The sequence below is a fragment of the Excalfactoria chinensis genome, chromosome 2 (genome assembly GCF_039878825.1).
Source record: "Excalfactoria chinensis isolate bCotChi1 chromosome 2, bCotChi1.hap2, whole genome shotgun sequence".
In the NCBI taxonomy this organism is placed as follows: Eukaryota; Metazoa; Chordata; class Aves; order Galliformes; family Phasianidae; genus Excalfactoria; species Excalfactoria chinensis.
Genome location: NC_092826.1, coordinates 60,672,043 through 60,695,705, shown reverse-complemented (window position 1 = coordinate 60,695,705; position 23,663 = coordinate 60,672,043). Strand labels below are relative to the sequence as shown.

The 23,663-nt window shown below is 41.4% G+C and overlaps 2 protein-coding genes across 2 annotated transcripts; both read right to left on the bottom strand.

Annotated features, from left to right (window-relative positions):
• Positions 1-97: 97 nt before the first annotated feature.
• Positions 98-7,459, bottom strand: CHMP5 (charged multivesicular body protein 5). Its single transcript, XM_072328625.1, has 8 exons — positions 7,251-7,459; positions 4,432-4,536; positions 3,591-3,637; positions 2,357-2,450; positions 2,203-2,274; positions 1,535-1,643; positions 967-1,079; positions 98-701 (listed from the first exon to the last, which is right to left on the bottom strand). Exons 1-8 carry the CDS (start codon positions 7,317-7,319, stop codon positions 651-653), a joined length of 660 nt encoding a protein of 219 aa, XP_072184726.1. The 5' UTR covers positions 7,320-7,459; the 3' UTR covers positions 98-650.
• A 690-nt stretch (positions 7,460-8,149) lies between these two features.
• Positions 8,150-23,226, bottom strand: FH (fumarate hydratase). The gene is made up of 10 exons (XM_072328707.1): positions 23,033-23,226; positions 18,275-18,409; positions 17,424-17,534; positions 15,774-15,950; positions 14,973-15,155; positions 13,896-14,061; positions 11,596-11,799; positions 10,579-10,706; positions 8,925-9,078; positions 8,150-8,393 (listed from the first exon to the last, which is right to left on the bottom strand). The coding sequence occupies exons 1-10, from the start codon at positions 23,153-23,155 to the stop codon at positions 8,251-8,253; spliced, it is 1,524 nt and encodes a 507-aa protein (XP_072184808.1). The 5' UTR covers positions 23,156-23,226; the 3' UTR covers positions 8,150-8,250.
• Positions 23,227-23,663: the final 437 nt, after the last annotated feature.

The following is a 23,663-nucleotide window of genomic DNA, read 5'->3' as shown; positions in this document are numbered from 1 at the left end:
TCCGAGATTGCGCAGAGAGCGGGCCGGGCGGCACACAGCAGTGAGAAGAGGCGGCAGGCCGAGGCCGTCACCACAAATTGCACACGAAACACTCTGCTAATCTAAGTGATTTTATGTCCGAGTTCAATACATAAAGTTAATGACAACCCTGTTCGATACGGCTTTCAAGGTTACAACAGCATAAAAGTCTCCAAACTGAAGTAGTTTAAAAACGCGTTTTGACTCTCTTTTATCAAATAAGCATAGTAATAAGATAATTTACAGAGGAAAAGCAGCAACGTACAATCTTAGTTTCAAGAAAGAGAAACAATACAAAAATCAAAGCAAACCTTCGCTATAAACAGCCACCACTATTCTTTACTTGTTATTTTGTCCATAAGACACAAGAAATCAACAACTTTCATAGACTTGACTGTTTCCACTGAAGGAAACCGTGCCGCATTTTCCCATGAATAGAAAAGTCAGTAGAAGAACAACTTTCTTCGAAGAAAGACCATCACCAGCCATATTGCGTTCTAGGATGTAGTGCTATCATTCGGGTTGCACTGGAAGGCCGAGTTCTCCGGGATTTACAAAAAGAAAGAAAACAACAAACTGAAGTCTTGATTTGTAAAGCGGAGTTCATTATATACACTGTGCTCTTCAAACGTTTATGTTGCAGGAATCTTTGGCAATCCAAATTCATCCACCAATACACCGTCCTGTAGGAAAGAAAGAAATCTCAGTGAGATCTCCGCCTGCCGTAATATATTGTAAAAGGCTGTATTTCTAACAAAGCGATGTAGCTCTTAATTGTCACGGTGACATCACTGGAATCAATGTAAAAATATGCAGCATCCAAAACACATGAGACACTATGTATTGTTTCTGCCCAAAATATTAGAGTCAAAATCAAGCAACCCACATAAATTCCATTAAGAACAACAACAAAAAAAGGAATCGGCTTCCAAGGAGGAAAGGACTCACTTTGTTTTTTGTGTCAACAGGAGTGCCCTCTGGAATTGCTGGAGCAGAAGCAGCTTCATCTAAGTAGGAATTGTCTTCATCAGCTAAAAGCTCATCACCTAACGCATCCAGCTCTGAAACATAATTATTTTGGTTGAAAAATTAGGTAAGGAAATCCTTCAGCAAAAAGGAAGAAGGGTTCTTAAACAGAAACATAATTCATACTGAATGCTTACACTCATCCTGGTGTCCCTTACTCAGCCGCTAATCACGAATACACAAAGACATGCTCACACTCAAAGACAACATGCTGTTTTTCACTGTAGCATCCCATCAGAACCCCTTTCAGGCTTGTCTATTTATTGCTGTACTTGCAGGAAATGCAGATTTCACGTTGGAGTGGACTTTTTTGTGGTTCTATTTTCTAAAGACTTTTGCTCAGAGATATGATTTAGCAGAGGGTTGTTAGAGTTAGGGTACTATCATTTGGACTTGATGATCTTTGAGGTCTTTTCCAACCTGAGTGATTCTATGATTCAGTATTTGGTGAGTGAAATTAAAATTTCACTTCCCCCTCCACCTTCCTCACCTGCTTCCAAATCATCTTCATCAATCTCTGGTGTTCCATAGCTACGACTCAGTGCTTCCTGGACCTCATTGGCTTCTTCCATCATATCCTCCAACTGATCTTGTATGTCCTGGAGCAACAAATAATTTCAATAGTCCACATGCAATGGTTTTAGTTAAATCAGTTGGAGCTTAATCGATTGTTTAATAATTCTAGCATACAAAACAACTATTTTTACTGCATAAGTCAGTTTTTAAAGCAGCATTAATAAAAGTCAAGAGGCACAAATTCAATACTACATTATGGTCTCAAGTACTCTTAAAATGATAGTAAATAATGTACCAGGCAGAAAGAGGAACCCTGTAAGAGCAGCAACACAAGGAAAGAAAAGAAGGAAAAAGAAGCTATAGCAGGAAGTATCACCAATATTTATACTGAAGCACAAAGGAAAGGAAACTACAGGTGAGCCCAGCATGGAAACAAGTATCAATAGAAGGACAACAACTGCAGTACCAGAGAAGTAAGGAAGGAATTAAGATGGTAGTCCAATGAAAAATAAATATTAAAGGAAAAAAAAGAGGCAAAGTCATGTAAGCCAAAACAGTCAGCTTACCTTTAAGTTATGTAATTCACTCATTATTTCAGTGCACCATTTCTATTCTTTAACAACTGAACTGCAGGAAGCTTACCTCGATTTGATCAATTTTGACTTGCTTGTAGGCTTTCTTCATTTCTTTCACTCCCAGTTTCATTGCATCAACCTACAGTAGAGTCAAATAATAAGCTTGTATCCGATGTAGCAACACACAAAATTAAAGAAATGTGAGACTAAGATACTGGTACCGTTGTTTTTGTATCCTTCAGTGCCTGAATGGTGTAATTAGCTTGCTCCATATTAAAAGACTGCTGTGCTAGATTATCCCGCTGTTGTTCATACCTGTTAAAAATAATGCAAATAACAGTGTTGAAACACCACTATTTATTGCCACAAAAAGAAAACAAAACTGAAATGTTGATAAAGCTACTTCTGAATGAAGCTTCTTTTTTTAACTGAGGTTATCATGAGAATCTGAATCACTTTAAGACGGAGATGAACACTATCACTTACTAATGGAAGAGATGCAGGTCACCCAATCCACAAAGACTCTGCACAGGAGTTTTGCTGGGGCAGAGAAGGGAGGTGGAAATAGGGTGGAAAAAGGAAACTTACATCTAACCTTCCAAAACAAAACAAAACAAAACAAAAACCCACATTCTCAAAGCTAAAGTACTACCTAGTCAAGAATGTAAAGCACACCAAGTTAAACATAAAGACTTGTTATTCAGAGCTGTAATATATTCCGGTGATGTGCCCCTGAACACAGACCATGTTCCAACATCCTTTCCATTTTGTCTGTTTCTGGACACCTTCCAAGACATCATACTAGTCTAGGCTGGACCACAGAATTGCCTGCTACACTCATCCTTGTTGTTCTGCATAGATACAATTGCATGTGCTAAATTTGCTCCAATCCTAAAGGGTGTCCACACTGAACAGGTAAATTTTCAGTAAACCAAAGCAAGATCAGAAAGTACATGACTTACAGTAATCGGTGATATAAAAATAGGCTCTCTCTTAGAAAGAAAGAGTGTGCCCCCAGTGGCGCAGTGGTTTAAGCTGCTGCCTGCGGCACTGGAGGGCCCGGGTTCGAATCCCCCCTGTGGCGCAGGGGTAGAAGTGCCACTTCGCTACACAGAGGGCTCGAAACCCGGGAGTTGGACTCGATGATCTCTAAGGTCCCTTCCAACTCGCACGATACTATGATACTATGAAAGTTCACAAGCCAAGCATGTCTCTAGTGATTAGCAGGTGTAGGTCAGCTTATCCCAGTCCAAATCTGTAACTATCATAGAAATTAGGGACAACTATGCTGACAGGAAATCTGTAACATGGTTTTGAAGGGCTGACTAGCTTGCTCAGCATTTCCCTTTTAAGAATGATCAGAAGCAAGAGTATTGAAAAGAAAAATGGAAGCATGCCACTCTCCTTCCACAAAACAGTCTTTAGCAATGCCAAATGAAAAAGGTTCAAACTTACATTCGCTTCTGCTTTAACACTCTCAATGCTTTCTGTTTCACTGTATTCTGAAAGACAGAATATCCATATATTAGGCAAAGCGTTTTTACTTTACTTTGCATTATACTGTTTAAGCCTAATATATTCCATTTACCATTTAAATTGTCTGAGAGTCCCCAGTGACTAACGCACAGTTTAACAGTAGTCACATTTAGAGCACATCCTACATTAACGATCAACAAAACAGGCTTGTATGTGATGTTTCTAACAGCAAATACTTTCCTAATTTCAGGCTTCTCTTTTTTTTTCCCCATAAGTAGAATATAAAGTCAGGCTTAAATAACAGAACCATCTTTCATCGACATCATCTTAACATTCAGCATCAAATAATACTGCAGAACAGTAGTTTACAGTACCGTTTATATCGGATATGTTTATTACTAAATAAACATCTGAAACGTTTATCATTAGATACTGTTTAGTTTACCTGTTCATCCCTTTCAAAACTAGGCTTCCCAACACCCTTCGTGGATTGCACAGATCTTTTTCTTTTGGGAGGTGAACAGAACAGCCTCTACTATACTTAATTCGGTTAACAAAAGGCAGAAGGGAGGCAAGGGAGTTACTTCTGATGGGCGAATTACAATACACTTTGGAAAAATTAGAAACCAATTAAAACACCATTCAAAGACACGCACAGAAGAGATGATTCAAAATAAATATCATCCTGCAAGATCTTACATCCCATCAGTAAGACAAGATGCATTTCTAAAAACCTGAAGAACTGGCTAAATCACTCTATTACATGACAAGCTGTGCGAGTCACATCCTCTCCTGCTTCAATCCCACAGAAGCTTGTTACCTTGGCAGGCCCCTCTCTCATCTTCTTCATTTGATCCTTATATTTCACTAGTTCAGCATCAAGCCTGGCAATTTTCTTGTCAATCGACTCAGCTCTGCTATCCACCTTTAATACACGACACAAAAAACAAACACACAAAACATTCATTAGTATTTTATTCAATACCATACAGGAAAAAACAGCCTTAGTCTGAATATGCCACACAAACAAAAGAATTGTGTTTTGTTTTCCCACTCAGGGTTTTGTGAGCAGATTAAAATTGGTAGAGAATAGTGAAAGCAGAAACACCTACAAGGAGAACAAGAAATAACTCTTAAAGTTTCAGCAAGCTCTGCCGTTGTAAAACATTCACACCAGTTTGAGATGCTCTCTTGCACACGCTATCAAGTCACAATCTCTGTTCAGGTATTTCTGATAATGTGCAGTGCCAGGGACTAAAGTGAAACAGGAAAACATAGGTGCACCATGCTGGTAGGTAAGAGGGGAACACAAAACAGACAGGGACATGTTCAGCAAGGCTAGAAGTCTCACCTTTGGTGAGGTGACAACATCAACCCTTCGAAGATAGCTCTTCCTTGGTACTTGGATTACTGGCTACATTTAACAAGCTTTTGCTTGAACTTTCTGGAACAGGCTGCCCAGAGAGGCTGTGGATGCCCCATCCCCGGAGGTGTTCAAGGTCAGGTTGGATGGGACCCTGGTCTAGTATTAAATGTGAAAGTTGGTGGCCCTGCCTGCAGCAGGAGGGTTGGAGCTTCATGATCCTTGAGGTCCCTTCAGGTTGAAGTCACTTTCCCCATCACTCCCTGCAAAGGAAGCCATGGAACAGCAGGTCCATGGCAGTACTCCAAACTCATCCTGCACTTCACACCAAATCCCGAGGGCAGCTGCATGACTCCGTAAGAGACCTCCAGACCTGGAAGTCCCAGCGCAATGCATGTGACATATCAGTCTTTATGGAAATATTTTCAGCCCACTGCTTAAGAGCATTAAACATGATTCTACATAACCAAGCATGGCTACAGATGCTATGAACAGCACTCACAGCATCACAAACATGTGGCCTCCTTCCTCACTGTGGACTGTCACTCAAGAGGTTTCCTAAGAGGCTTAAATATAATCACATTCCAATTGTAAGCTGAGAGCAATCGGTGAAAATTTACAGTTCTGTCTTGCTATCAGTGTGGCTTAAATGTGTAATTATTCAGATATTCACTTTGGTGTCTTTATGATCCTTTTAAGCCTCTGTTCTACGGTAGCTGCATACATTTGCCAGAGGCATTCTGAGCAGGACATTTGATAGGAATATTCCACACACGAGAGATTCAACTACTCGGGCACATCTGGCATGGAAAGATTTGTATTAAGATTCTTTTATACCAAGCACTTTACTCATTAGCAAGCAAATAAGCCATCTGTGATTATTAAAATCTTGTAGATTGAGAGCCTAGCACCTCCTCAAGATCTTAATCATCTATAAGCGCATGTTGGAGCACACGCAGCCTCCTGCACAGGGGCAAATCAGCCACAGAGATTAAAGGCTATAGCAATTCTCAGAGTCAGCGCAGGCAGGAAATGGCTCTCTCTGATCCATCACCTACATGAACATTACACACTCTACACAGAACGTAAGCTTCTAAACATAAACTGAGTACCATGCACACACAGTATCCCAGCGTGTGTAGAATTAGGTACAGCATGCTGGTTCTTCGGCTTTAGTCCAGAAACAGGGAAACAGAAGGGCATTCGATTTAAACCAAAAAGCAAATGTGGTATCTCAATACCTAGTAAGCAAAATGACAGCTTTTTCTTTTTTTTAAACACAGAAATCTTTACATATATGTCTGAATATTAACATTGCCGCCACAGCTATGAGCCTTTTGGTTTAGGTCATGTTTTCTGCTTACTTCTTTGAAAAATAATCATCATCATCATCTAGAGTGTATTTTCCAATGAAGTAAAAAGAACGCCACTGCCACAGCAGGAACTGTATCACTCCTACCAGCCTCATGACAGCTTTGAGTCATCTGACTGCTAAGCCAGCAAGCATAATAAATGCCGCTGGGTGCAGCGATGAGGCAAGCACTAAAAGCACAGCAAGAGAGCAAGAAGAAATGGGGAGAGCAGAAAAGTACCTACGGAGAGTAAGAGGGGAGACAGGAGGGCACTGCACAGCCAGATAGCACAGAAAAGTAGGGAGAAGTGCCTCCTGGCTTTCAGTAAATTGTTTTCAGTCAGAGCAGCCACATAAGCAGCTCCTTGAATTCAGAACCCTTCAACCTTTTAAGGTGCCTTAACGCGATGCCTGCAGAAAAAGCCAGAAAAAGGTGTATCGAATGCTGTCTCTCTCGGGGTCAGTCATACCACTTTTGTATATAAAAGGCCTTGAACACCTCCAGCCTTACATTTCAGTTCCAACCACAGAAACTCGATGTAGTCAAAACAGGTTCAAAGCAAAGGTGGAGCTCAGGAACGGCACTGTGACCTGCCTTACAGACTTCCTCTTACCAAACACGGTGCCTGGAGCAGGCACTGAGCGGCTGACCAACCCCAGGCTCCTGATCTCACACCTTCAAAACCACTTCCCTCCAACTCAAACAACGTTATGACTTTCTGGTTGGTGGCCAAGTCACTACAGATGTATACTAAAACCTGACACGTTGCCCTTCAGTTAAGATGGTGTCTCATACAACTACATCAACAGAGAACGTAACAAATACAGGCAACTAAAAACAAGATCACAACAGCTTGCAGCACCGGTCTCAGCTCGCCTGACCCCCCCCCCCGTCCGCACACCACACCCGGGGTCGCGGACTCACCGTTCCGATGCAGTCGGTGAGGCTGGGCGGGGGAGCCTTAGGCTTCGCCTTGCCGAAGAAGCGGTTCATGGCGGCGGTAGGCCTCAGGCGCGGCGGCGACAACAACGATCGCGCCGGCACGGAAGAACAGCACCCGCTCCGCGCCTGCGCGCTGCTAAAGGCGGAACCGCTTAGCACAGAGGAGCGCCGCCACTTCCGGTCACCTGGGGAGGGCAGAGAAATGCCATTGGCTGTGTGGATGGTGGGCGGCGCTAAGCAGAGCCCATTTAAAGGGACACGGTACCAATTATGCTGCGCTAAGGTGCTGCCGGCAAGGACGGTGCTCTTGGTTGGACTGAAGCTATGGGTGATGTGCCACCTGCAATTGTTCTGAATTCTTATTCAGGTCTTGGCATGAAGGGCTGGATATCGTCCTTCAAAACAAAACATCCAGAAGGCTGCAGGATAGATTTAAGATGACAATGAAAAGTAAATGCTTTCTCATAAAAAGTGGATGCACACATGATTTATGGACGCATGTAATAGTGGTTTCATCAAAGATAATTAATTAATTAACTAACAAAATTTGTCCTTACAACAGCTTTTTCTTTTTTTCCCCTCCCTGGAAGCACTGAAGGCCAGGCTGGACAGGGCTGTGAGCAACCTGGTCTGGAGGGAGGTGTCCCTGCATATAGGAGGGAGGTTGGAACTGGATGATCTTAAAGGTCCCTTCCAACCCACCCCATTCTGTGATTCTAATTTCTTCTAGCTGCTAGAAAATAAAACGCCTTTTAAGTTACATTACTGAAATTTTAGTTATTTTCTAATTTATGAATAAAAAGCAGCAGAATCTTCCTCATAAGATCAGTTGATCTTAATGCATCAGATACCACCTCCCCCCAAAAAATAACACCATGAAAAGCAGGTTATATTTGTTTCGTTTTATTCTATTTTAAGTTAAGAACACTTTTGTGTGGGGGGTTTTTCTTTGTTTGTTTTGCAGGTGTCTCGTTTCAAGACATTACTGAGGACCTAACATATCTTTAGGTTTCACCCACTGGTCAAACTGGTCTGATGTGAGGAATCCCAACTTTATAGCAGCTTCTTTTAACGTAGTCCCTTCTTTGTGCGCAGTTTTGGCAATCTTTGCTGCTTTATCATATCCTGTAGCAAACAAAAAGAAACCATTTAGCCACGTTCAGCTTCAGAAGTTGCTTTTAGAGATGAGAAGATAGTGAAACACTTGGTTTTCTAAGAATTAATTTGCTAGGTTCTGCTATTACTACTTAACTCAATTTGCAGTAAATATGGGCTACATCTATTATACAAACTCCTTACTTAAGGTAGTCTTGATGTTGGTGTAGACTACATAAAACTTTTACGCGACTTCCTCCTATTTTCATGTTTCACTTTCTGCTATTACTAGAAGCCAAATCAGGACAAAACGCACACAAATTCTCTGAACCTCTTCTCTGTTCTGTATTATTTCTTTAATGCACTGTTATGTACTGCAAAAGCAAGACATATCTTTATCACCACCAACAACAACTGGTGATATTAGAGGAAACCAACTTTTGGCCTGGCCCAGAACTTGGTTTCCTAACACTGTGACAATACAAACAATGTGTGCCACATAATGTTTCTAAAAAGTATAAAAGTACAATGTTTTGAGGCTTTTCTGAGCTTGAAACCTACCTATATGTGGATTAAGTGCTGTCACCAACATCAGGGATTCACTCATTAGTTTGTTGATCCTATCCGTATTGGCTTGGATTCCAACAACACAGTTGTCAGTGAAAGAAACACAAACATCTCCAAGAAGTCTTGCAGAGTTTAAAACATTCTTAATCTAAGAAGAAAAAAATAACAAATATTGCATTCATATACCATTAGCTGCACAATCGGGCACATCTGTTCCAAACTGGTGCCTCTCTATCCCCCAAAATGCACCTGATTTGCAGTAAAGTGGTACATAAAATAATGCATCATATTCCTCCTGCAGGCTATGCTCAGTTACTCCCACTTGAAGTAATTTTCTGAGAATCATTTAAGAGATGAACTCTTGCCTAAAGACCACAGTATGTAAAAACGTCTTGTTACAACAATTCACAAATACCAAGTAAAAATGAGTCACAGAATTATCAAGGTTGGAAAAGACCTAGAAGATCATCCAGTCCAACCATCACCAATACTTCCCAGCTAAATCATATTCCTCAACACAACATCCAAACGTTTCTTGAACACTCTCATGGTCGGTGACTCCACCACCTCCCTGGGCAGTGCATTCCAATGCCTGACTACCCTTTCTGAGAAGTAATACTTCCTAATGTCCAGCCCAAATCTCCCCTGGTGCAGCTTGAAACCATTCCCTCTAGTTCTATCCCTAATGAAAGTATTTCCTTCAAGGTCATTCCCCTGTCACCAGGAACCAATACTAAAACAACATTTTACACTATAAAGTACAACGATGACTGGCTTTAGCCCCCTGCTTTGACAATACATAACATCCCATTTTTTTTTCCTCCCCTTTTCATCTTCTTTATTTGGCTATCAGAATTTTTGTTCTGCCAGTTACATCTCTTAGCTGTTCAATGTGATTTTTGGAGGGTGTGGGGCAGGCAGGGTGTAATAGCTTCAAAACCAGCTGTTATGTCCTTAGAAGTTCGTTCAGATGGGAGAAAAAAAATATCTTAATAATTTCTAACACCATTTAAAAAGCGATATCAGCAAGTACATGCAGTGTAGAAAAACAGCATATGGCACCCTGCTTCTGTTGTGCCTCTTATCTCTAACAAAAAGCCAGGAACTCTACAGCTTTCCTTTTATTTCTACGTAACATTGGTATCTTTTCCACAAGTCACCTTCATTGTTTTTAAAATGACCATCCCTACCCTAACCCCTGCAGTATTACTTTATCTTACACACTGTTCTCCACAATCTTCTCTCATTATTTTTTGTTGTTCTCTCAATTTTCCTGCTTGGTTGCTTGTTTCTTGGGTTTAATTGAAAAATACAAATGGTGACTTCATTTGAAAACATCCCGATTTCAGCACCAGGTGACAGGCAACATTCAATTAATTTGACATCTTTTAATTCAATTCAATGAAACAACAGTATGTGCAACACATATTTAAGACAAAAGCTTATCAGAGTAAGATATCTTCATGTAACAAGACTGCTACCGTCCTGTCAGAATAACAATTACCATACAAAAGAATAACGTTTCACATTTTATCCGAGTCTCCATTGCCTGTATTGACCAAATATTCATCGAGTTTTTCTCTATTTATCTGACTGTACAAATGATGACTTCAGAAGCCCTAAATATTTTACAGCTTTTAGAACTTACCATCATGGGCTTAAAAACATTCAGCTCAAAGTGCCCATTGCTACCTCCTACAGTAACAGCAACGTGGTTTCCCATAACCTGGGCTGCCACCATGGTAACCGCTTCGCACTGCGTAGGATTCACTTTTCCTGGTTGTGAAAGGGAAAGAAGAACATCAATGAAGAGTAAGGAAGTCAATTAATCAATCATTTGTTCTCTCATTTACCAAATCACATTCAAGGGAAGATACTTTCTCGGAGGTAACATTTTACTCCTTTGCATCTGTTCACCATGGAAAAAAACCATTTCCATTAATGGTATTAACTGTACTATAGTCTTATTTATTCCCCATTCTCTGCAAAACATAAAACCTTCAGTCTTATTGTCTTCTCTAGAAAGAAAAATCTGCAGAATACGAAGATTTTAAGGCCACCCCAGTTGGCTGCCTTAGCAGTTTGCTGAGGTTTTGAGAGCAGGATCAAACAGGCATGAACTAAGCAGCTGTTCATTACTATAGTCTTGAATAATCAAGAGATCGTTAACTGTCTTTACTCAAGCAGGTCAACATGCTTGGTAAATCATTGCCAAATCTCAGTTAATTCAGGACAAGTATTACTAGCATGTTAAAATTATTTTGTAACAAAAAATCAATACGCTGCCTTTACTAGGCCAAGGAGAAGAATAAATAGATACAGCTATTACTCTCCTTCATGTGCTTGCCAACGCATAACTGTGCAAGTTGTGTGTCCCTGGAGGTGTTCAAGGCCAGTCTGGATGGGGCCCTGGGCAACCTGATCTAGTAAATGTGGAAGTTTGGTGGCCCTGCCAGGCAGGGGGGTTGGAGCTTCATGATCCTTGAGGTCCCTTTCAATCTGGGTCATTCTGTGATTCTTATGAATTTTGGCAAAATATGACAGAAGAAAAACTGACAGAAGTGTTCAATCACTTCAATCACTTCAATTAATTTACTGACGTTAAAGAGTTAGCAGTCCAAAACAAAAGAAATAGAAAATTTTCCTCTGCATATTTTCTTCATACCTGGCATGATACTGCTTCCTGGTTCATTTTCAGGCAGGATGAGTTCTCCTAATCCAGAGCGTGGTCCAGATCCCAGGAAACGAATATCGTTAGCTATTTTCATCAGACTACACGCCACTGTGTTCATAGCTCCGCTGAGTTCAACTAGAGCATCGTGAGCTGCAAGAGCTTCAAACTTATTGGGAGCAGTGACAAAGGGCAAGCCTGCAGGGACAGTGAGGAATATGAAACCTGTTAGGCACTTACACGAAGACATAAATCAGATAACCAACCACACAGTTTATCATAAAATTATGTTAGTAACACTAAGTTCACCTCTCTTTCTACCTTTCCTTAAAAATGCGTTTCTTAAACTGATTCAATTCAATACTAGAGGCACAATAAAAGTCATTAACATAGACAAGAATGTGAAATTTGAGCATCAAGTCAAATTTGAGAAGCAAAGATATGGATTTCAAGTTTCCATGCTGTATTGCATACTAAGCAATGCAGCCATTTGCTTTGCACCTTAATACTTTATAAATTTCAATGCTCTCTTGCAGGTTAGCCCAAATGTATCCATCTTAACTCCTGTTAGACTCTTTAGACTCTCCATTTCAAGGATGCTTTCTTTGAGTTATAGAAATAGGGATTTTTGCAGCACAGCCATTACACAATTGAGTTAGCTACTTAAAGAAAAAAGATGCATCACGTATTAGCACTGGAAGGGAATGACATCCGGATGCAACAAGCAAAAGTTCATTAAGGCCTGAAACTGCTGGCAATGGCAAAAGCACAGGAGCTATGTAAGCCACAGCTCTACTTATGTTAATTCAATCTGCAATCTGAGCATAGGTTCTATAATCTACATTTCTTCAGGATTCTGCCCTACAAACAAATTCCCAGCAAAGCTGTATTAGTGGTGGTGGACATAAAATACGGATGCTGACTGTGGGCTGTACTTGTGCCCCACAGTGTTGCTGCTCTGAGCTTATTTTATCAGTACAAACAATAAGAGTAGCAAAATCTCATTTCCTAGAGGAAGTGCAAATTCCTACCATGTTTTGCAGGCCCTGCCGAACACTGGCTCCCATTCTATTTGTATGCACTTCTGCATTTCACAGATGCCGAGATCATTCCCAACTTTCCATTTTGTCTTTCGTGAAGCCCTTTTGTGAAGGGCTTGGAGAATCAGCCCTATGAGGAGAGGCTAAGGAAGCTGGGGCTGTTTAGTCTGGGGAAAAGTAGGTTGAGGGGAGACCTTATCGCGCTCTTCCAGTTCCTGAAAGGTTCTTACAGCAAGAGTGGGGCAGGTCTCTTCTCACTAGTGACAAGTGACAGGACGAGGGGAAATGGCCTCAAGTTGCACCAGGGCAAGTTCAGGTTGGATATTAGGAAGAACTTCTTTACAGAAAGGGTGGTTAGGTACTGGAATAGGCTCCCCAGGGAGGTGGTTGAATCGCCATCCCTGGATGTGTTTAAGAGCCATTTGGATGTGGTACTCAGGAATATGATTTAGCAGAGGTTTTTTTTTAGAGATGGGGTACTGGTTAGGCTGCAGTTGGACTTGATGATCTTCAAGGTCTTTTCCAACCTGGGTAATTCTATGATTCTATGATTCTTTGCCAATAAATTTCCCATGAGAGAACATGAGGAGTTTCAATAGTCTGCTCTATTTGTTTCAACCTTGTACAACCCTCAACACATGGTTTACCTAATGAGTGTAAGATGGACAACACTGCACACAGCAGGTGGTTTGGAACTAGACGATCTTTGAGGTTACTTCCAACCCAAGCCATTCTGTGATTCTACATGATTCTATGGGACAGCTTCCTACAACACTGATTGCTTCTCCAAGCACCAAAACAAGCCCCTCACTGCTTCTCAGCAGCTGTTGTTTACGTCACATTTTCCCTGCCAAGGTACAAGAAAATCTTAATCTTCTGCTAGACTGTGAATAATAGATCTGTTAACACAAAAATACTGCTGATAGGCAGTTACAATATACTTAAGTGAAATACATATGCATTCATTCTGGGGACATTTTTAAAACTATGACATTGAAAAATTGGTCTACAGATCAGAAAACTCAGTGTGGTAAGTAACTGATCAAGAGTCAGAGAAGTGGAAAATAGAACAGAAGTATGGCTGGGCTACTAATAGGAGTCTGAAACACTACATTTCCAGTAAGCCAAATTCATTGCAGCTACTCTCACTACACTGAATACCATTAGGAAAAATACTCTGCATGAAAAATTTTAAGTATAAGGCTTACAAAATATGTACTGTTTTATTGATAACTAAGGAATATCATTCCTTACCTGTCAATTCAGCCACTTTAGCAGCAACTTTCTCAGCAAAGCCAATTCTTGTATTTAATCCTGTACCAACTGCAGTCCCACCAGCTGCCAGCTGATATACTCTTGGCATGGTTGACTCAATCCTAGCCACGCCGTATTTAATTTGTTGCACGTAGCCACTAAATTCCTTTGAAAGAATGAAGCATAAAAGAAAAACACAGCAATAAGAAAGTAGAATTATCTGGATTTTTAAGAGTGCTCATTTACTGAAGGCACTGAGCTTTACCAAGACGCTAAAAGGTGTTTTCATTAAGAGGGAAAGTTTATAGATATTAGAAGACTGCTCACACAGCAAGAGCAACCTACACATAAAAACAACCTATGTGTATAAAAACGTGTGTTACAATGCATCTTTCTCTTGCCTTGTATCTCATTTATGTACTTCGTAAAATCTGAATCCAAGGTATATCAGACCTCAGGCTGCATTAACAAAGACTAAAGGTGCAATCAGACAAATGGATCCAGAACCTTGTTCACTTAATTTGAGTTAATCAGAAGCCCACCTGTGCCTTCTTGGGAAAAAGATAAAACAAATTTTACAGGTATTTTTTTTATCAGTTCAGTTAAAATAAATACCTTACCAAGTAAGGTAACCTAAGCAATTCCTGACAATACAATAGCAATGATTTCTCATACACTTATGACCATGAACAGACTTCTACTGAAAATACTTCGTAGTTCCATGTGTTGTCTAAGCCTTATTTATATAAACTTACTGATTACAGGCTAAATCCACCTTGCTCCACCAACTATCAGAATAATAGAAATAAGTTCTGTTACTTGGCAATCAAACATCGCCTTGAAATCATTTATATCTTACCATCATAAGCAAAATATACAGAAAATTTTAGGAACACTTCCAATGCAGTTATTAGAAAACAGCATTCAGCAAAACTTCAAAAAAAGATGAAAATATTCACAGATTCAGCTAGTTGCCTCATTTATCTCTAACTTATTATAGCCTTCTGAAATTTGCCCCTGTTTCCTCCGATATATTTACAACTTTTCTCCAAACAAATGTCTGTTTTTACTTCGTACCTGTCCAAGCGTAAGTGGAACAGCATCTTGTGTGTGAGTGCGTCCGATTTTTATGATTTGGGAGAACTCTTGAGATTTTGCTTCGAGTGCTTTCTGTAGCTTCTTCAGTCCAGGTAACAACACCTCATTAACTTCCTGGGCAGCTGCGATATGCATTGCTGTTGGGAAAGTGTCATTTGAACTCTGTGAAGGAAGTTTCAGAAACTTACTTACAGGGTTTTCTCACCACAATACCTTACAGTATTAAGACTTACATATATGGCTTTATTCCCTTTATTTTATGAAGAAGAAATTGAGAACACGGTAAGCAACTTAGCAGCGTTCCACAAGCCACTCTAAAGAAATCATCAAATATTCTAGGCTCCAATCAAGCATGTAATTAATAAAATCTATGCCTTATAACTATAACCACAGAAACTAAATATACCAAAGGACAAGAGAATTGCTACAGAATATACAATATATATAACAAGTGGATTGGGGGGTTTAAAGAAATTATAGCTGACTTCAAAAGACCAAGATATTGATCTTGTCATGGTAATTCCGTAGCCTCCATACGATTTTGAGCAAGCACAAAAGTTCAGAGCTGACACTGACCAAACCTTCAAAGTTCCTTTAATCTGAAAAACCTGAAACTTGGAAAATTGTTGCTAAAGCCGTAAACGCAACTATTTTATCAATAGATCTGATATTTTATTTAAACATATATAAAAATAATCTAAACAGTGGCTGTAAAACAACTCAGAATTTAAAAAAATAATAATAATAAAATTAAAAGAAGTAAAATACAAGTATAATGACCTGGCTTTTATTAACATGATCATTTGGATGTACGGGAGTTTTGCTGCCCAGTTTGCCTCCTAGTATCTCGATAGCTCTATTGCTGATCACTTCATTGACATTCATATTGGTTTGAGTTCCAGACCCAGTCTGCCACACCACCAGTGGAAAGTGATCATTTAATTTTCCTGCAGCTACCTGTAATGCAAAAACAAAGAAGGTCTGTTCTACCAGGAAAAAAAGATAAAGAAAAAAGCAGCTGTACTTCAATATATTGCAAGATTCATATGTATTGATAACCCATGGAAAGAAGATCCTGATCAGCTACAGATGTCTATACCAATTTACACCTTCTGTAGGTTGTGACACTTGCCATTTCAAGTCAAGACAAAGCAACAAATATAAATATTCACCTCTTCAATCTACATTTTTCGGACCCTGATGAACCTCATCCACACACAGAGTTTTTTCTAGGGATGTAATAATTTCAAAATCTGTGCTCACAAGTATCACTCCCATGCATTATCAACCCCAGAGAAGCACAGAATGCAAAACAAGGGATCTGTTGTCACAACTCCAAGGTCAGATCTCCATCTCCACATTTTCAGCTTACAGCACAGGCCTCCTGGAATCATGCTTTTCGAGAAAAGGCCTTATTAGATATTTCCTGTTTTACACAGAGGCAGAGCTCCCACTTTCAAAAGCAACTCTGCTCTTCGCTGTATCTCTCTTTTTATTCTTTCAGGTATGTCACTGAGGAGGCATTTTTTAAAATGCAATCAAAAAGCCTCCAACTGCTTTCAGAGCCAAGGCGCCTTTAGCCACCAAAACCTCTAATCCACCTGTAGCTAGAAAAGACTGAATATACTCTGAGAGTTCTCCAAAGCTCCTGGAGCTTGAGAGTCATGGTACTACAGATGGTAGAGAACGGACACAGCTTCTGCCCGTACTGAGATATTTCAAAGCTTTTGAGGAACAAGACGGCTCTGTAAAACAATTATTCCAGCTAAATATATGTTGTTTATGCAAAACAGCACAAACAGTATTACTGTACCTTAGTTACTGCTCATTCATAACTGTGCATTTGGGTGGCATTTATCCTGAGAAAGTGGAGATCTTCTGTCTCTCACATCATCCTCTTTAGCAATAAAAGTGATACTTTACAAAGCACAGATTTACTAGCAATCCTAAGTCTGAAGAGGAAACAGATAAGTAACAGAGAAACTATTCAGACTGCAGATGGTCTTCAAGATACAGGGATGCAATTGCCTAACAGACTGGAGACTTCCGAAATGCAGATTTGCATGAATAGCAGACTTCACAGTAGGCGAATGAACCAAAATTCTCTTCTTTTCCTAGGCTTTTTTGAACTATTTATCTGATACGACTCATTGCCAAGACACTATGCAAGTAGTCAGTAACCCTACTTGCAAAGAAAAATTGCATTCTGTTATTTGTAACATAAATATGAAAACACATCACAACACTGTATTTTATGTCCACAAATGTAAAACAAAGTAAAAGATTTCTGAGCCTGAAAAATAAAGTTTTCTAACGACAAACATTTCAAGAAATACAAGACATCTTCACCAAGCCCTCAAACAGTATTCCCAAGAGAAGCTAACCAAATACACAGTGACAGCTCCAGCATTTTCAGCAGTTCATTCCTACCTCATCTGCTGCCTTTACGATAGCATTAGCAATCTTTGGATCGAGACCATAATCTTGATTTACTTCGGCTGCTGCTCTCTTCAAGATGCCAAAGGCCCTTATAACTTGAACCTGAGACACAAGAGTAAATTTACACATGTAATCTTTTTTTCACAAAGAACACTTAGGAACCCACAGCAAAGATCTATTTCTGAATCAAACCCCTTCTGATGTTAAACACAGCAACAGCCAACCAAGCAACCAAAGAGCAATTTAGGGCATGTGGTATGTCCTCTCATTCTAGGTAACATTTATCCAAGCGGTACGGAAAGCAATTCATAACTCACCTTTTCTATATGTATGTATCAAAACCAACTACAAGTATTAACATGAACAGAAAAGAAGGACTGGATTTGTTTCTAAAATAGAATTACGAAGGCAGATTGGCTTAAGTTTCAGTACATTCAAAAATAGAGAATGACAGTGTCCACATACACTCATGCTTTAATCACATCTACAAGTGAAAAAGCAGTGAAAAACAAGTGAAACACTACACTTAGGAACCTTCAATACACTTAAATACCCCTTACACTTAAATATCTTCAGTAACAAACTACATAACATTACAGTAACAGTAATTCAAATTATTCCATCCATTGCCTTTGCTCTTTGGTAAGATTTCTATTCATCCCAGGTGGGTTTTTGGTTTTTTTTAAACAACACAAAAAAAGCAACACCTCACCATGAAAATTCTAACTTCAATGAAAATTCAAAGGTGACCGTATTCCCAGAATGAGATTAAGGAAAGGTATTCACTCATATCCCAAAAGATACTGAAGTAGTAAACATAGACACAAGCTTGAATTACTTACTGGCATCCTTTCTGAAACACCTCCGATCTTGAAGTTCATCGTAGATCTTACAGTCTGAGCACCATAGTATTTGTCACTTGGGACCTTCAGTTCACCAAAGGTATCATATTCTATCCTAAAAGACTCTTGAGTGGACTGTGGGAAAGGAAAATAAAAAGCATGTTTCAAACACTGGTAAAAAGCATCTTTTCCTTGAAAGGGGAAACTGATAAAAAATGTGCAAGAAGGGGAAAAAAGGGGAACAAAGACACACAACCTGTCTTAAGTACTTTTTTAATCATATGTACAAACTTTTGACATGTTTCTAGTCTGATTACCTGTCTTGCTACAAGAGTCACAGCTACAAATATTACACAGCCTAGCAGAACCACTGGTGAAAGGAGCACTGAGTGACTTCAGACTTTGGCTGCTCACTGCATGAAACACATCATCCCGATGAAAGACTCATTTTGAAGAATCAGAAACTCGTTTTACAGTTTACAGAATGGCTCTGTTGTTAGAGCCCAACTTAAGAATTAACATGGTTCACACATCAATCCAGGCAACGTAACAGAAGCCCTATCAATCAGAAATCCACACTGCATGTGGGAATTAAAATACTCAAAGGGAGCATCTGAGTAATTAACTACTAAGCTGCTGATTGTGAATTCTCACCTTAAGCCCAACAACACTACATATACCACTGTGTATGCGCAGTAACATAAAACTACTGCTGAGCATCCAAAGGAGGACTACAAAGATGGTGAGGGGCCCAGAGAGGAAGATACAGGAGATGTAGCTCAGGTCCCTGGCTCAGCCCAGAGCACAGAAGCTGAGGGGAGGCTGATGGCAGCTACAGCTCCTCACAGGGAGCAGAGGGGCAGCTTACTCTTTCTCTCCCCACACTTCTGCCAGCAAAGCCTCAATCTGCTATGAGAAAGATGTTCACCCTTTCCCACAAGAGGAGGTTACCTTCTTATAGAGTCCTCGGGGAAGGGAAAAAGACTGTGTGAATTCTTAATCACAGATGGAGTAAAACAATCCCAGGTTCATAGTAGTACATCCACAGTGATGGGCTCTGGCCTAACAACGACCATCAGTTGTAAATCAAATGTTAGGAGCCATTAGGAAAATGTGATCATGATTCACGTACATTATGAATACTGGTTGTAGATTTGGTTTTCTGATCTCAAAAAGCGGGGCAAGTTTTGGTTGGTTATTAGGAAACACTTCTTTACCGAAAGGGTAGTTAAGTACTGGAATAGGCTCCCCAGGGTGGTGGTTGAATCGCTGTACCTGGATGTGTTTAAGAGCCATTTGGATGTGGTGCTCAGGGATATGATTTAGCAGAGGGTTGTTAGAGTTAGGGTACTATGGTTAGGCTGTGGTTGGACTTGATGATCTTCAAGGTCTTTTCCAAACTGGGTAATTCTATGATTACTGGAAACAGCTCAAAAAAAGGCAGTAAGGCTGATCGAAGTGCAGGTACAGCTTTTATAAGCCTGATTGTGTAGTTCAGAAAGAGACAAGCTGGGGACTGCAGGAAAAACGAGACCCTTAGAATTGCTAGAATGGCAGCACATATTAGCTGCTCACTGTCTCTTCCAGCACAAGAAACATGAGCAACAATATTAGGGTAGTGGGAGGCAGGTTCAAGCTAAGCAGAAGGAAGCATTTCTTCACACATGGTGCAGACTGGCAGAACCACTTGCCAACTGATGTTGTGGATGCAAGAAGCTTGCAAGTGTTCAGGAAAAACAAGATAAGCAGTAAGGAAAAAAAAACCATCTGAACTGGGTTATCACACAGAGAAGCCACAGACTCGAGAAAGTCCTTGATTTCAAAATTAGAAGTCTGTGTAAGTGAAAGAAGAAAGCATCGTATATGTTTGCACAGTTCTTACTCTTCCCTAGCTGTCCACTGCTGAAGCCATAGTGTTTCTCTCTTTGGTCAGCTTTACTTTCTCCTTACTTTGTGGGTCTTGGACTTCCTAGAGACGAGCTCAGCTGAATTTGTGCAGAACACCTCCTCCAGCAGCAGCAACTCTCCAGCAGTCCATCCATGTCTACACCATCACAGGTGGCAAGTTGTAAGTGGGAGTATTCCAGTATTTTACTGTCCCAGTTCCCAGCCAGACAGAGAGGCCCTGCTGTTAGGTACACCAGTAACCACATAGCAGAGCCACCAGTCCCACTTGCTCAGGGCTCTCATGCAGCACAGATGTTGCACATAACCCAGAAGAAACTGCAGCCCAGCCCACAATCAGCAAGGGTTAGCTCTTGTATTGCTCTCCTGCTCCCCACAACTTGCTTTTGACCTTCCCATAGACATTGACCCCACAGAAAGACTACTTGGAGCACAGATCAATATTCCTTTTTGACAAACCTGAACTCTCTCTAGTCTGTTTTAATCACTTAATGTTCATATACGTGGTAAAGAAAAACACAGATATCACAGATATCAACTGGCCTCTAAAATCCCTGCTTTTGGTAACTGGATACTTCAGATAAGCAGGCAACATAAGGCTTTCTATAGAAATGGATAAGCAGAATCAGTTCAATTCCATGCTCAGCTCTTAACAGGGTCAGTGGTTCAATAACCAAGAATATCTATGCTTAAACACTGTGAAGAAGTGGCCTGCAACCTTTCAGACAAAAAGAGTTGGCAGCTGCACAACTGATTCCTCAGGCTTACATAATTACAGTGTCAACAATGGTGAAACAAAGACAAATAGGAGCCAGGAGAGATCAGTACCCCCAGTACAAATACCTTTTAACAGCAAAGCTCTGTTACTGGAAAAGTTACTTCCCTGGCAAATTCCACATTACATACCTTTAGTCTCCAGTGAAATTAATAGGGCAGTGAGCCGCTTGGAGCTCAGGGTCATTTGCTGATTAATAATGACAGATAACCAAGAAGGCAGGATTTTCTTTTCACCCATATGAACTAAACTAGTTTCTCAACCATATTAACTAAACTCTATTAGCTATCTATATTGAGTACTCAAGAACCAGCGTGGTATTTCTCTGAAATACACACTTCCCCAATCCTTAGGTTGGCCTCTCCTTCTTGACTGGCTTTATGAGAGTCCCTGTTCCCCTACACCCGCAGTGGTTCTTGAGAAGGCAGGCTCTGTCTCTGCCAAATCCCAAGCACCCATAGTCCAAGGCTTAACAGTTATGCAAACAGAACTGTCATTTTGCCTTGTTGCAGGGTACTGATCAGCTAGGACTGATTGCACCATCACGCACTGGAGAAGTTCAAACAGAACTGCTGCCACAGTGCTTTCCTGTGGTAAATTATATCCTCATTTAGAGACGTGACAACTTTTGGATGTAAGTATTCCAGTTCAGTCCCTAAAAGCTACCACAAAACTGCTCTCCTTTATATAATCAACTGAGTCCCAAATTCTGATGCATACTCTTTAGAAAAAGCTTGTGCAATTTAGCTTTAATTTGAGGCTGTGTAATAGTCATACTACAGGGACACATGCACACTAGGTTGTATCTAACGTAAATTATTCCAAAATGTAAGTCTTGCTGCCAACAAAATCCCTGCAAACCTCAAGAAGTGTGAGCTTTGGTTTGTTATTTCCCTCCGCCTCCATTTAAATAGCAGTTGGTACATTTTTGGTAGTGCTCCTGAGAATAAAAACATATAAAGTTTTCCCATAAGAATTCAAGGGCAGTTTGAATCCTCAGAGGCACATTTTGCTCTAACTTCTCATGTTATCTGAACTCAAGTAATTAATGCCTATGTGTAGCACAGGGCATGTTCCTGACATGCAAAGATCACTACACTGCACTTCTTGTCAGCTTGCTGCCTTGCATAGGTACTGGGCCTTCAACAAGTGCACAAAGGCCACTATCTATAACATATATGTCACACAGTCACAGAATGGTTTGGATGGAAGGGACGTTTAAGATCACCCAGTTCCAACTCCCCTGCTATAGACAGGGACCATTCCCTCTAGACCAGGTCACTCAAAGCCCCATCCAGCCTGGCCTTCAGTGCTTCCAGGGAGGGCATCCCGAGCCTCACTGTGCAACTTATTCCAGTGTCTCACCGCCCTCTCAGTAAAGGATTTCATCCTGATATCTAGTCTAAATATACCCTCTTTCAGTTTAAAGCCACTTCCCCTCATCCTGTTTTCATGTATTTGTTACCCCCTTTTTACGCTGCAATTAAGGACATTAAAAAGTTTTGTTACTTATACATATTAATTATATTATACACCATTTATGTGGCCCAATACAATTCCTCTTCACTCAGTACAGCCCAGGCAAGCCAAAAAGGTTAGACACCCACAGTCCATAATGCTCTCCTTCAGCTTCAGACTCCCTTATGGAATTGCATTCCCGTTCTCACACTGAACCACACACAACAAACCCGCTCCCCTCATACTTCAGCCCAACCCAAGCACCTCCCTACTTCTCAGGCAGCCCGCAAGACTCTCCAGATATTTCTAGAAGCAGCTCCACACGCCGGAGCTCCGCCACAGCTCGGACACCTGCAGGCCCCGCTCACATCAAATCCCGTCCCCTACGGGCGATACAGATAACAGCCTGTCAGCTCAGTGCGGCCACTAGGCCTCGGCAGGCCGCGATCCCAGGACGGCTCCCAGTGCTACCCTACCATCGCCGCGGCTAAACGGCCGGCACAGCGCTCCCAGGCAGCGCTCGAGCGGCGGAGGGTCCTAAGAGCCGATGGGGCGGAGCCACGGAGAGGACAGCTGCCCCGGTAGAGGTCACGGCGCCCCCAGCCCGGCCCGGTGCTCACCATGGCGGCGCGCAGCGGTGCCCAGCGGGCGGCGTTGGCGGCGGCTGTGCCGGGAGAAGGAGGCGATGCTAAGAGACCCGCGGAGCGGCCCAGCCGACGGACGGCGCGGAGTGAGCGGTGCATGGTGACGGCGGAGGGAGAGACCGCCGGGGGCGGAGGAGTGAGCGGACCGCCCCGGATGGGCGTCAGGGTGGAGGGCAGCCATCGGCACGCAGGTTGCCGCCGGCCAATCGGCTGCTGCGGGAGCCGACGGGCTGAGGGAGCTCTGGGAGGAAAACGGTGCTTCCTTCCAGTTTAAAGGTAGCACCGGGCGGGTAGCCGCATGAAACACGGCGGCGAAGGCCGGGTATATCATTACTTTCTTCTTCCTGCTCGAACAAGTGCAGCAATGCCCCACGCTTCGGTGGAGGCAGTGGCTCCTCTGAGAAAAAAGAGATGAGGAGACACATACCCAAAACAAGCCACAGGCTTCAGAAGTTCCAGAAATCATAGAATCACGGAGGTTGGAAAAGACCTCCAAGATCACCCACATCCCTCCCAGTTCCACCTTTACGCCTCCTTTCAGGGATAGTGACTCTACCATGGGCCTGTCCCAGCCTTCCGGGAAGTTTTTCCTAATAGCCAATTTAAA